This window comes from Leucoraja erinacea, chromosome 11 (genome assembly GCF_028641065.1).
Source record: "Leucoraja erinacea ecotype New England chromosome 11, Leri_hhj_1, whole genome shotgun sequence".
Classification (NCBI taxonomy): domain Eukaryota; kingdom Metazoa; phylum Chordata; class Chondrichthyes; order Rajiformes; family Rajidae; genus Leucoraja; species Leucoraja erinaceus.
This window is the reverse complement of record NC_073387.1, coordinates 46,064,457-46,079,727: the sequence shown is the minus strand read 5'-3', so window position 1 is coordinate 46,079,727 and position 15,271 is coordinate 46,064,457. Positions and strand designations below refer to the sequence as shown.

Genomic DNA, 15,271 nt, shown 5'->3' with positions numbered 1-15,271 from the left:
TACTTAAAAACATTTGAACAACTAGTTATATAATAATTTAAATATTTTCAATGTTTCTGAGTATCAGGGACATTCAGAAGAATTCAAAGTGCTCGAGAGCTTTGACTTTCAGCAAAGCTCCAAAACAAAGTTTAGCTACCTATGAGGATTTTTACCCCCTCCCCAGACATATCATGGGTGGGCCTTGTTCCGACCCACCATCTCTCCTGTCATTGTAATATTGAGGCATTAGGGATGGGAAATACATACTAGCAAGCTGACGATGTTAAAGTGAGAACTTGGTACCAATTGTCAGTGAGTATTGCAAGTTGATCACTGCTGGCAGCACATACTATTTTTAGGTTCTACGAAAATGATAATCAACATAAAAAGACATTTAATCTTCAGGATTAAACAAAATGCTGTAAGCAAAAAAAAAGGAATTTCACTGTACCTTTGTACAATAAACTACCACTAAACCATTGAAATACAAGTAATTGTGCCTGGGTACCAATTGTAAACATACTTTAATAAAAATCTAACATTGTCAATGTTTTTTTATGGCAAGAGTAACAGTTCATTATATCGCTAATTCTGTATTAACAGCTTCTGTGAATAATGCAAGCACAATCAATATGTATGTTCCGTGTTTTTAAACTGGCCATATGCAGACATCTTTTGTTACAATAGAACTTTTGATTTTGTTCCTGATCTTTTGTAACACAGCGACTGTCGAGAATTTCAAGTCAATACAACCACCAATACTGGGTCCTTTGCATTTATACCTAATTTTGTTCAAAAACCAAGAAGCATCTGGCAAAGATTAATTTAACAAATCAAAAGATGTTAAATATATTGGAAATTTGAATTGCAATTCACCCACTTCTAAATGTTTCTTCCTTGTTTACAAAAAGTTTTCCTTTTAAACAATTGAAAAGTGTATTGTTAATTTCAGATTAAATTACACGCAGTCCTAACAGTAAGAACCAAAGGAGTTCAAAATTATTTGTAAATTCATTTTAATCCAGAAACAAGAAACATGAGCCAGATTCCTCCAGAGCCTGATTTGCCTGCTTGTATTTTGAAGATTGTTTCTTATCCAACCCTGTTCATTTAATAATTTAAACCCAATGCTACACCAAAAATCATTTATACATTTAATTAAAGTTGACTCTGTGTGAAGATACTGGCTCTAGCAGCCATTGTTTTACTGAAGGGAGATAATAATGAGAACCACATAAAAGAAACAGGTACTGCAACCACTCAAGCTAAATACATGATTAAATAGTTTCCATCATTTTATTGACAATTTGAAAAAAAGTCAGGAGTGCTTCACAGTATTGTGTTCCACAGATATGACAGGAACATTTCAAATAAATCACTACATAAAACCTAAAAATATATTAACCGTTCCAGTAGAGTGACAGTAGAGTGCAATGGTACATTAAATCCCTGACGCCATACTTTGTCACTAAAGCATGACCTTTTGATCTGAGTTGGTAAGTCTATTTAATACTATTGAAGACAGTTACAGAATTAGACCTTAGTGCTGCTTTATGTCACCATTGTGGATACAGTTATGTTGTAACTAAACATCAGTAAATTAACAAGTGTCTAACATTAGAAGTGCATCTGTTATAGGGTTCATTAACATTTTCTTGATGATCAATGACTAGATCACATAGGCACCAAAAAGTTCGATTGAAATTGAACAATTTTTCTGTTTTTCATTACAATGGCAAAAAATGTTCAAATCAACTGGTAATTATATAAATGGAAAAAAAAAACAGTGATCAAACATTCTCGCAGAAATACTATAGCTATTATAATGGCTGCTGGTTCTTTTATATCTCAAACATTTAAAACAGGTGATTTTGAAAGACTGAATACACATTTTTTTTTACTTGAATGAATTTGACTCGGAGATCCTCGTCGTTGCTTCCCGCAAACCCCCAATTGAGCACATTTCATAATCGAAACAGTGGCAGAGTGGTTAATATATAGTACTCCAGAGACTACAACCAAAAATCCACCAACACAAGTTCAAATTGTGCCACATCTTCTGTGTAATTTAAATTCAATTAATTAAATTTAAGAAAGTTTACCTCACTAAAGCTGAGCATTTAGTTATGGTAAAAACCCTATCTAGTCCAGTGCAGAAAGTCTGCTGTCCTTTCCCAGTCTATCCTATGTATGACTACAGATTCACTGCCCCCTGAAATGGCACAGTTAGCTACTCCGAAGTTGAATATTCCTTACTGCATTGTACAATTCCGTGATTATAGTCTCAAGCTGCGGGAAACCACATACTTTGGCACCCCCACCACGAGCAACAATTAACAAGATGCAGCAATACTGCCAACCAAAAAGCTTCGGTATAGGAAACAAACTGTAGAGGAAAACAAAACATTTAAATGAAGAAATTAAGCAAGAAAATAAACTATATACCTAAAAAGTGGAATGAAAACTTAACGATGCAAGGGAAAACTTCAATAGAGTAGAGGAAAGAAGCATTGACGAGCAAATTACTAAGATCTCCATGTCTCAACCACTGTACAAAAGCCTGCAAAATTGTCTGCATGTGGTTGAAACAAACATCTAATTTTATGCATTTTGATGGCCATAAAAAGTTGTTAAAACCCAGAAGCAGACAGTTCTAGTTATTGGGATGACACAGGACAAAAAGAAAAGGATTTTTTTTTTTAAATAAAGAAAAAGATTGAGTAGGAAACACTGAAGCAAGAAAATATTAATGATGCAAATGGAAATTAGGGAAATGTAAGAAATCATGATGAAAATTTGTAGGTGATTTTTCACAAAGTGTTTTTTTGCCAAATTGTGTTCCAAACACCTGTTTAAAGAATCTCTATTAACCATGCGTATAGCTGTATTTAAAAAAGTACCTCTCAGGCAACAAATATATTCAGAGCAGGAATGCAAATGCAGTCTCAGACTCTTGACATGATTCTGCACCACGTATTAACAGATATATTAAAAAAACTGGCAGCCAGAAGGAATTTGAATACATTTCGTAATAAAATATTATAATTTATCTTTCTTTTAAAAAATAGTATCCTTTAGAATATTCACTAGGTGGCAGTATTTACTAAAATAGCCATATTAGTATCTACAAACTTAGGAAGGCAATGGAAATGAGGTTAAAGATGTATTTATTTTTACAACGCTACCACATGATAGCTTTAAAACTCTTTTACACTAATAGTTTTCTCTCTGCATCATTAATCCACCTACATCCCCAGGATCAACTGAAGGGACAAATTTTTAATTCAGTCTATTTGCTTTCAGTTCTCTCCACATTACCAACAGAGAGAAATGTCAAAAAGGTTTTAAAACTCCAGAGTTTTGTTAAATTGTTAATTAATGAATAATGAATATCATTACTCTTCAAAATTGAGGGAGAGGGGCTGGTGTTGCTGAAATGCAAGTCAGCTTTGGTTTAGATTCTGAACTAAGAGGCATGGCATCTGCACAAAAGAGGTTCCAGTTTCCACACATTTTCTGTACAACAGCATTTGTGAAAGAGTTTGGTGGGTGCAATAAAGTTATCTGGCTAACATTAGGATTACTTTCAACAGGAACTTCATATCCTGTATTGACTCATTTCTCAAAAGAGGGGAACCCAATTCTAAATCCAAGATTGCTTATTATGAAATATCAGTAGCAGCTTATTTCAACGTAAACAAACTATTATGACACGTAGTGTATCTTCTTGTTCACTAAAGAACAGAATGCTTGATTTTTTTCTCCCTTTTATAAAACAGTTGATATTGTAACAGTGTTCAGTGCACTGTTTACTTCAGATCCCAAACTTTGTGCGTTAAAAGGCCACAGCTTGATCTTCAGCAACTGATATGTAACAGTAGAAGCTTCATATTCTCCAGTCGATAGGGTTTTGTTGATGGCTGAATCTCATCAACACTGATTACTTGGCAAGAGCAATCTGATAACTCATGCCTGTTAACTTGTACTTTCTTTGTTTCATACGAAGTGCTAGTTGTGGAAGTAACATGTTCCTTTAGCCTAAACTCCATAAATTAGTGCTTGAATTGGATTTTAAAAATGCATATTGCACAGCTGATATTTTTTTGACAGAGGGGCAACTGAGCTTTTACTCGCACAGTATACCATGCATCCAAGTATTATAAATAGTTATAAAAACCTAGGTCAGTCTTCAGCAGAATGCTGTGCAGTTTTCATTTAAGACTTCAATCCAACTGCTGCTCAAGAGCAAAGTCATAGTGGTTTATCAATTACAGCAACACCTAAAAGGAAAAGAAATTGTTCAATGAAAAAGACTGAAACAAAAAATAACTAGATACTCTGAATCATGTTTCTCAACATTTAAACACTACCTGGGATCTTTTGACTTTTATTATCAACACATTTCAAATCGCATCCGATTTTTTTAATTCTTCAAACAATATCAGTTAAAATTACTCCTATTGTTTTTTTAATGCAAAATATAATTGCAATAATATTAAAGTAAATTATATTCAAATAATTTAAGTAAAAGCAATGGAAATATTTTTAAATGATTAGTTTAAAAAGTGTCGCTCTAAGACAATAAATGGCTGTGTATGCCTGTTTGGTAAATTATTTTAAACCTACAGAATGAAAGATAGACAATGTTACGATGTGTGGTTTCAATGAGCTATACATTAACTTTTAATATTCTTATAATGCGTTAAGCATTGAAATTTGTTCACTTTGCACATGGAGACCATAAATGCAGAATTAACTGTACCTTACCTATTCCCCTAGTATGGAATCCAAAGCATAAACCATCTTTGCAGGTTAATCATCCTTTTACTTAGTTTACTTATTTAGTTCATTTACTTAGTGCCGGCTTCCACCCACTCCACTTGGCTGCCAATATTATCATGCACAAACCTCTCCCTCACTAACTGCCTTTCCTCTCCAAATTTCTTCAACCACATCTTCCCTCTACCCAGACAGACGTTTCAACGGACCCCACACCCTCCTCTCCCCCTGTGGCCCACTACCCAAATGATTTTTGAGCCCCACAATGACAAGGTCTGTTCTATCATTCACGGCACCTTTGGCCTAGACTATGACAGATGTTTGCTATCAGAAACTCACACAAGATCAGAGATATTTTAAAAGCGATTTCTTCTGATTCGGGAACTAAATAGAACAATGGATCTTTATTTGTTTTATACACAGGTATACTTCGCTTAAATCTATCCCGCATGGCGCTACTTCCCTAGAGCGCTTTCATTCTGTAATCTTATTTTTCCAGTCTGCGCCGTGGCTGTAATTAATGCTGGAGAGTTATTAGGTAGCAGGGAAGTGCTGCCTTGGCAGAGGCATAATTATCAGTCGGAGCTGCTGTGTCAGGAGTGCGGAGGTACTTAATCGGTAACTGTGCCTGTGGGTTACTGGCTCCTCTGCCAAGCTGGCGGCACGGTGGCGTAGCGGTAGAGCTGCTGCCTTACAGCGCCAGAGGCCCGGGGTTGATCCTGACTATGGGTGCTGGTCTATACGGAGTTTCTATGTTCTGCATGGGTTCTCTCCGGGATCTCCGGTTTTCTCCCACACTCCAAAACCTTACAGGTTTGTAGGTTAATTGGCTTTGTGTGTGTATTAGTGTGCGGGGTGCAGACCTTGTGGGCCGAAGGGCCTGTTTCCGCGTTGTATCTCTAAACTAAACTAACTAAAGTGAGTACAGGTGATTTTTCCCGGTCATTTGGAGTCCGGTGGAGTGCAAGGGGTTAGATAGAAACATAGAAAATAGGTGGAGTAGGCCATTCGGCCCTTCGAGCCTGCACCATCATTCAATATGATCATGGCTGATCATCCAACTCAGTATCCTGTACTTGCTTCTGCGGGCCTGGAGGCGCCTGTAACGGGTAGTACTGGTGATTTTCTCAGGGGATCGGGACATGGAATGGAGTGCAAGGGGCGATGATTTGCCAGGTCCTATCCCAGTCTCTAGGCACCTTCATTAACTGGACCGCTTAACACTGAACCGCTGCAAAATTTAGCTTAAAAAACTGTACAACTCCTTATGTAGAAACAAACAACTGCAGATGCTGGTTTAACCAAAGATAGACTAGTGCTGGAGTAAATCAGCGTGTCACGCAACATCTCTAGAAAAAAAGATGGGTGACGTTTCGGGTCAGGACTCCCCCTCCCCTCCCCCCTACTATTCGTTTAACCAGTTCCTCATCTCTCCACATTATATCCCTCTTGATACAGTCTGAAGGAGGGCCCTTGCCCAAATGGACACCACCCTTTTTCACCAGAGATGCTGCCTGACCCGCTGAGTTACTTCAGCACTTTGTGTCTATCTTGTACAACCCCTTAGCTTGTACTTCAGAATGGCCTCAGCTACAAACCTGTAACAACGTTACCTGCATAGCTTCTTCCAGTGCTCATATTGGTTGGTAATAGCGTCCACTTGTCCGTTACAGAGTTATAGAATTCCACAGACGCTAGATTACAAGAGCCATCATCCCCTCCAATAACATACAAAAATCCATTTACAGCACACACACCTGTAAAATTAAAGAACTTTAGCTTAAAACACATGTTACTTTTACATTCAAGATAAAATACTGAATTTAATCAGATACCTACCTGCATTCCTCCGACACATGTTCATGTCTGCCACTTGTCTCCAAGTGTTTGTTGACGGGTCAAACACTTCTACACTTTTCCTCACCAAAGGTCCATCATGACCTCCTGTTGCATATAAATGACCGTTTAAAACACCAACCCCTGTTTTAAACACAAAGAATCGTTAAAAATATTAACTTTCTTCTCTGGAAAATATACTCATACTCAATTCTGGCAGTAAAGTATGAGCTTATCATAAGATGTCCTTTTATTGTTGTGGAGCATGCGCTGTCTTTTCCTTCTCAAATTCTCCTGCTGGGCTGTATTCCCATATATATAAGTAGTCGTTTATTCCCCACTCAAGTGATCATTTCCCACCGACCTTGCTAAGTTACAGTAAGCTAACTTCAGTGGCTTTTCTTTTACTTCAAAGATCATTTCTCCTCACCGCCCCATCGAACTGAGGCCGAGACTACAGATGTTGGAATTTGGAGCAAGAAAAAGAACAGCTGGAAGAATTCAGGTCACGCACCTTCCGTGTTTGTTGACGGGTCAAATGGACGGTTTTCTTCACAAAGGTCCATCATGATCCTTTGCAACTAGAGTAGAGTTTAAACACCAACCAGTTTTAAGAGCTTTGAATCGGGGGGGGTATTAACTTTCTTCTCTGGGCAAGAGCATTCAAGTGATAGGTAGATATGTACATTGATGTGCAGGGAACTGCTCTATCTAAATTTGAGTTAGGTGTGATTTTAAACTAAATTTATCACCAGTGTAATCCACACTAGGCCGAAACCATTTTGGCGTGATATATGCAGAAAGAAAGGGTGCTAATCATTCAACTTTCTAGATCTAGAGACATAGAAAGCTGTCTGCACACAGCTTACACAAAAATTTCGGCCATCTTATAGAAGTGTTTAGTAAGTTAAATTCCACCTTTCCCCACTCAAATTTTTATTCTATGTTCCCGAATCTTGGACTGCACATCCAAACAAATCAGTTTTGCCCCATATACCCTCCTCAGTCCTCTTTAACTTGAAACAAACAACTTTAAATTCTAGAGAATGCAAGGTTTCTTATAAATGACCATGTGCTCTACCTAATACACATACTTATTCCCAAGGTGCGAAATCCGACCGAAACTACTCATGTGTAGCATGAACAGGCTTTATATCATTGCACTATAATTTCATCTATTATGTTCTGGTCATCAATTAAATGAACAGCAATCCACGAGATTTTAAAGATTATTTAACCAACACCAAAATCCTTTTGCAACAGTCTTATCATTATCTTAATCTATTCAAAGCAACGTTTTGCAATTTTCTTTCTATATCTATACTGCAACAATGCCATGAATAAATATTGCAGATGTATGTGGTTTGAAATGCATCTCAGTTCAAATATAGCGCTGAAGTTACAAATACTCTGCTTCAGCCTCCACACAGTTGTCACAAGAATAAGAATTGAGAGTTTATGGTAGGGTGCACAATGATTGCAGCACTGTGGTACAATTGGCGTGGTGTGGCACAGACAGTTGGTTCTGCTGCCGTTCAAATCTGACCTCGGGAGCTGATCTCCTGTGACAAGCACGTTTCTACTAGAAGCTCCCGTTTCCTCCTACTTCACAAGGACATGGCGTGAGGTTACCTGGCTAATGTAATTTACCACCTGAGGACATGTGAGAGTGCAAATGCTGCTGGGCTACTGGGATAAACGGGGAATGGGACTGATGGGGATTGCTCAGCAGGGAGCCGGTATGGACCTGATGGAGCAAATGGTTACCTTTTGTGCCATTATAAGATGATGGCTTCAATCTGAAGGAAATTTCTGATCATCCAGCACTGGATGTTGGACACACAATCCAAGAAGGCGATAGTGGAGCAGTCAAGTTTGTTAATGGCAAGAACCAGCTATCTCTCCTCAATATACATATTGGAGGCTTTTTGGATGATATCATGAAAGAAAAACATGCTGATGTAAAATGGAATTGTGGGTAAAGAAAACAGGCCAAGGGCAAATCTCTAGCGAACACCAGATGTCATCCTCAAAAAGCAGAAAGAGATCCCCCTAAAAAAGATAATTAACTTTGAAAAGTTTGTATATGAACTTGGGTGATGAAGACGAGTCGGTGGAGAATGGTAATATCAACAATGCCAAAACTAGTCAAGGAGAATGGATTGGTTTCCGTAGTCTGTGTCACGTTGGATGTTATTAGTAACTTTGAAAGGAGCTGTTTCTGTCCTGACCTATATGCAGAATCCTGATTAAAATGATTCCAGAAAAGATGTAAAGCCAGCAACAAGTCTGACAAAAACATTCTCTTCCAGCTTTCACTCCACCTTTCTACAGTCTGAAGAAGAGTTCTGACCTGAAACATCACCTATCCATGTCACCCAGAGATGCTGCCTGACCCTCTGAGTTATTACAGAACTTCGTCTCTCTTTTTTTTTTAACGCCCTGAACGAGAGTCAAGGCAAGATCAATGATGCCAGAGAAAGAACCATGACTAAAATACATTAGGTGTCATGGAGCAACTGAAACAAGACATTTATACAGTCATCATTGAAGACTCAAAATGACAACGGTCCCGACTAAGAATAAAATGTAATCAAAGGCATTAGAAAGATTACAAAACAATAAATGAGTTTTATATGATGGATTGAAATTTAATTGTTGCACAGATGAACAAGTAATTTATTATTTTTAAGCACCATTTCTATAATTGTTCTTCAAATTGATAAGGAAAAGCTTGAAAATGGTGACTTATTAATTCTTAATAAATGTTTAACAATGTTTCTCCCTATTATACAACATACATTTAGTTTGAAAGTTAAAATTTTCAGCCTCGTATTTTGAAAGATCAAATCTGATTATTTTCAAAATGCAAACAGATATCGTCAACAAATAAATCCTTTCAAACCTGCTCCACTTCGACGAGTGCTCATATCTGAAACATAAGTCCATTCGTTGCTAACTGGATTGTAAGCTTCAACGGTACTAAGACACTGGCGTGATGCTCCATCATAGCCACCCACTGCATACAACCTGCCTGCGGAGAGAGAGGATCTATTAATAATCAAAGCATGCAACATGTGGAACTGTTAAATGTTATGTTTTTTCTCATTCAATATTGGTTTTGCAAAAGGGAGTGATGAATTCAGAAGGTGGCAGAGAGAGGTGGAGTAAAAATAATACAGGGGGAAAATAATTTAGAGATAAACAGATCAAGAGATTTATTACGTATGGGTGTTTGTACACTAAATGTTATTTAAAATGAGTACACAATTCAATTACCTCTTCTCCTGCCCACCCAGCAATAAGCACCACACCAATCAGCAAAACTCAAAAGTCAACATGGAGTTATTTATTTCAAAGACATTCATGAACCCATGAACTTGGTATCCTAAAAATGTTCCTGACTTAAAAAGGCAAGAATCAAGGAGAACAATTGCAAAAAAAGGACAAGTACTATTCTCAATACTATCTCATCACATTGTTTAAATTATTTGGTAACAGGCTGGTTATGTTTCTTATGAAGATTAACAGTCTGACACATCATTAGTATAAAATTATGCTGATAATCCTGCATTGGGATTACTTCTATTTTGGAGTTGGGAGCTGCAGCTTTTGACATGTACATGGTACAATTACAGTTTTTATCACAACTATCACCAAATTAAGTCTTATATGTAGACAATGTGAATGTAAAAACAAAGCCTTATTCCTCCCCCTAATATGTGTGGCATTCAAACGAAAGTGTCCTTAAAGTGGGTAAAATGGTTTCCAGTAGTCGCTGCTCTCCAGCTAAAAGATGAGGCATCACATGTTTTAAGATAAAAGAATATCAAACACTTCCAAGTGAAGATACTGTTGAACGTCCTCATACATCAGGTCAATCTACGTGAAAGCCACATCTGGCTTTCTCCAACAAAGCATGCTCCAGTACAATGCATGGTGTGCGTTCCATTGACTGTATTGTGGATGGATTTGTTTTTGCACCAGCATGCCAGTGGAAGAATACCCAGAAACATCCTCATTTAAGAAAAACATATTCTTAGCATGCAACAGGAAAGTGATAAGGGAAAAGGGCACACAATAACTTACAGCCATATCAGGAGAACAGGCTCCTTAAAAAAAACTGTGAAGAGAATAATATTCAAATAAACCGAACGTTAGTACGCAACAAATGATGCATTCAGTTATTTTTTTATGTAAACACATTTCTTGTCCACTAAAGAAATCACAACAAATGCCTGAACTTGCATCCAAGGTTAAAAATGGCTATTTCCGAACTATAAAACAGAAGCCAAGACTCATATCTAGTGAACAAATAGACTTTGTGTAATTCATTATTTTATTTGGAGGGTACAGCTGGGACCAGCATTCTGCTTAAAAACCAAAAGACCTATAAACAAAGTCATTTTTTTTCTTACCTTCCACAACTCCAACACCGACACTACTTCTTCTTGTATTCATGGGTGCCACAAAAAACCATTCGTTTATTTTGGAATTATAAGCCTCCACTGATGATAACCCTATTTAACAAGAATAAAATGGTACAATCACCTTACTCTCAGAACTAACAATAACAAAAATATAAAAAGGCAAGACATCTTAACATCTTACCACATTAGACATTAATGAATTACAGTATATCAGGATTAAAAATATTGGGGCAATGATTCAACCTTTTGCTACCTGTCTGCAGAGGTTGGTTATGTTGTGGATCTATTGGTTGGAACAGCTTGCATAGCATCTTGGGACAAACACAAGACGGATCTTTGCACTCTGTATCTCAACCCATTTTTTTTAATTACAATACAAAATGCTGGAGTAACTTAGTGGGTCAGCAGCATCTCTGGAGGACATGGATAGGTGATGATTCAGGTCAGAACTTCATATATGCATTCTTCATACTCTGAAGAAAGATCCCGACTCAAAACATCACCTATCCATGTCCTCCAGAGACGCTGCCTGACCTGCTGAGTTACTCCAACAATTTGAGTTCAATGCAAGATTCCAGCATTTGCAATCTTTTGTGTCTCCATGTTTTTGATTCTTCACTTTCCTATTACCAAACTCCTCCAGCTTCACAATAGTTCCCTTTTGCCATTCAATCCCTCCTTCATTCATCCTACCACAATTCTAACCATGCCACCTCATTTTCTCTGCCACTTTAACCTTGGATAACTAACTTTTCCTAGTTCTGCCGATCTGGAACATTTACTTGATTTTTGGCTTTGGATAAAACCTGTGGATTACTGGCATCTTTTGGTTGCATTTCAGACTTACAGCATTGTCCGTATTTTGCGTTTCAATTGAGGTAAATTACATTTTTGGAATGAGCTGACTTTGAATAATAAATCAGCTGACTTTGAATAATAATCCTGTATGCTATGTTCAGTAATAAAATGATTTCCTTCTATAGGAATTAAGAAATCATTTATATTTACCCAAAGTTAGTGTGTGCACGTATGATACTTAAATGTCATGGGTTCTTCCATTTAAGAAATATTTAACCAATTTATTAAATGCAATTGAGACTAGACAAAAGTGAGGGAAGAGCCACAGACAAACAGACACACAGAGAATCCCACCCATCAGGGATGACAGAAAAAAAAATTAACGTTATTAACAGCATTTCAAGAATGCTCAATCCTTGGAATAGGCGTTTGATGTGATTTACAGGTTTGGATTCAGCTTACTATGTCTGAATAATAATTCTGCATGCTATGACCAGTGATAATCTGCTTTCCTCCCAAATGTTTAAGAACTTATTTATATTTTTCAGTGTGTGCATGCCTGATATTCAAATGTCATGGGTTCCTCCATATCTCCATTAAATGGTTAAATTTGCAATTAAGACCACAAAAGAGAGGGAAGAGCCATGAAATCACAGATAATCAGAAAGAGAGAGACACACACACAGACGCAAACACACACACACACACACAATCCATCCACTAACCTCACCCTCATCAACTCCATCTACACTTCACACTGCCTCGGATTGCAACCAACATAATCACCCAGGTCATTCCCTCTTCGACCCTCTAACAGACGATGGAGAAGGCTCATGCAAATTAATATTAGATTACATGATAGGAACAAGTTGTAGCTATGACAAGTAGCTTCTCTCACCTGGGCGATTGCACAACATTATCATTTGATTGCTATTATTGACGTTCGTTTATAGGTTTCTAACTTAAATTTTTTTTAAAAGCCATAATAACAAATCTTCGGACGCTGCTTCTACCACTAGGCGGACCTGGTTAGAAAATGCTGCATTTTGCAAGAAGACTGCTTGGACTGAAATGGTGAAACAATAGCTAGTTGGAGAAACTGTTGAATGGTAGCTGCGGAAATGAAAGGACGCATGATCAGCTCTGAGGTTACAACATCATTGACATTTATTCAGATCTGTCTTCCTGCAATATGTACAACTACATTTATACACAGGTCATCCCCAATTTACAAACATCTGACTTATGTACAAGAAGTGCATAAGAACAATTATTTGTGAGACCGTCGGGATGGATTTGCCCGCTATTTGGGGCTGCAGGTGGCAACTCTGGACATTCGTTGGAATTTTGCCACATCGAACCCAGGAAGAATACATTCTAATTAACATTATGATGTCCATTTTATGAATCAGAATGAGACACACACCATCTGTGTCAGCAGCAAGTTGTGCTTTTTTAAACCATCAATCATATTTAAAAACTAGTCTGCAGTTAAAAAAAAATTTTTTTAATTAACAGCCCAACCAGGTGGCGCCGTCAGCGATGGCAGCCTCACCAACAGTCTGTTTGTCTTTTCGTCTTTTTTGTTACTTTTAGTGTGTTTTAAAAGTATGTGTTAATGTTCTCTGGTTTGTTTTATGTGGGGGGTGGGGGAGGAGGTCGGGGGAATTTTTTTTTTTTTTTATCGTATCTCCGGTCGCTCTGCGGCCTAACATCATGGAGCTGGAGGCCTTGCTCGAGACTGACATTGAGCCCCAACGCGGGGCCGTGGACTAAGCCTGGGATCGATGCTCCAGCCGCGGCCTGCGGATTTCAACAGCGAGCAGCTCGCAGTCTCGGGTAGAGACTGATGTCAGGAAGCTCCAAAGTCGCAAGAGGTTCGACCAGCCCCGACTCGCAGTCCTCTCGCCCGGCATGGGGGAGCTGAGAGCCTCCTGATGTGGGAGCTTGATCGCCCCAACACGGAGGGCCCAACCGCCGGCTATGGGAACCAAGATCGTCCCGTCAACGGAAGGCTCAGGTCCTCGACCGCGGGAGAACAAAAAAGGGAAGAGATTGAACATTTTTTTCGCCTTCCATCACAGTGAGGAATGGGGAGGAGTCACTGTGGTGGATGTTTATGTTAAAATCTATTTTGTGTGTCTTGTTGCCTTTTATTGGTATGACTGTATGGCAAATCAAATTCCTCGCATGTTGCAAAACATACTTGGCTAATAAATATGATTTTGAAGATAGGTTTTCTCTACATCTGTTAATAACGGCTTCAATTTAAGAATGTAAAAACAAGATTTAAAATGCTTCTCCATGCTATCCATCCCTACGAGAGAAGCATCTCTGCAGGCACCTTCTGTTGTGATGGAAATCAGTTTGTGGCTGCAATCCCAACTTGCAAACTGTTGGGACATGAACAGATCATTAGTTTATAATTTATAGGAGCAGAATTCAGCCATTTGGCCCATGAAATCTACTCTGCCTTTCAATCATGGCTGATCTATCTTTCCCTCAACCCTATTCTCCTGCCTTCTCCTCATAAACCCTGACACCCTTGCTAATCAAGAATCTGTCAAACTGCGACTTAAAAACAGAACCCTGCTGTAACCTGGCAGGGACCTGTAACATAATTCACAAGCTCAGGTACTTTGCAGTCAAAGAGACATTTCTGAAGTGCATCCATGATTATAAGAAACACAGGATGTGGAAAGCACATCAAATTCCTGCAAACAGCAATATGATAGTGACCAAATAATTAAATTGATGTATGAAGTAGATATTGACTAGGATACTAAGGATAACCTGCATTCTTCTTCCAAACCATCCTAACATCTGCCTGTCTCCAAAACACTTATGCAAGATGTTATATTTTCTTGAAAATGCAGTAAAGGATCTAGGTACAAAAGTTCCCTGAAAGTGGCATCACAGGTTGATAGGGTGGTAATGAAGGCTTTTGGTACATAGGCCGCCATCAGTCAGCGTATTGAGTATATATGTTGGCACGTTATATTACAGTTGGTGAAGCCACATTTGGGGTAATGTGTTCAGTCTTGGTCATCTTGCTATATTAAGCTAGAAAGAGTTCAGAAAAGATTTACGAGAATGTTGTCAGGACTCGAGGGTCTGATCTATAGGAAGAGGTTGGGCAGGTGAGGACTTTATTCCTTGCAGTGCAGGAGGCTGAGGGGTGATCTTATAGAGGTGTAAAAAATCATGAGGGGAATACAGTGCCCTCCATAATGTTTGGGACAAAGACCCATCATTTATTTATTTGCCTCTGTACTCCACAATTTGAGATTTGTAATAGAAAGAAAGCACTTGTGGTTAAAGTGCACATTGTCAGATTTTATTAAAGGCTATTTTATACATTTTGGTTTCACCATGTAGAAATTACAGCTGTGTTTATACATAGTTTCCCCATTTCAGGGCACTATAATGTTTGGGACACGTGGCTT

At 38.2% G+C, this 15,271-nt stretch overlaps 1 protein-coding gene across 5 annotated transcripts in view; it reads right to left on the bottom strand.

Annotated features, from left to right (window-relative positions):
* Positions 1-1,264: 1,264 nt before the first annotated feature.
* LOC129701759 (kelch-like protein 3) overlaps positions 1,265-15,271 on the bottom strand; it is a 90,555-nt gene continuing 76,548 nt past the window's right edge. For 4 of the 5 annotated variants that reach the window (XM_055643168.1, XM_055643172.1, XM_055643171.1 and 1 more), the window contains 5 exons: positions 11,016-11,117; positions 9,503-9,631; positions 6,601-6,741; positions 6,360-6,518; positions 1,265-4,262 (listed from right to left, as the gene is read on the bottom strand). In XM_055643168.1, the coding sequence (XP_055499143.1) occupies positions 4,234-4,262; positions 6,360-6,518; positions 6,601-6,741; positions 9,503-9,631; positions 11,016-11,117 (560 nt within the window). In that variant the 3' untranslated portion in view covers positions 1,265-4,233. The remainder of the gene's footprint in view (positions 4,263-6,359; positions 6,519-6,600; positions 6,742-9,502; positions 9,632-11,015; positions 11,118-15,271) is intronic. The other variant, XM_055643169.1, reaches the window with a different exon arrangement.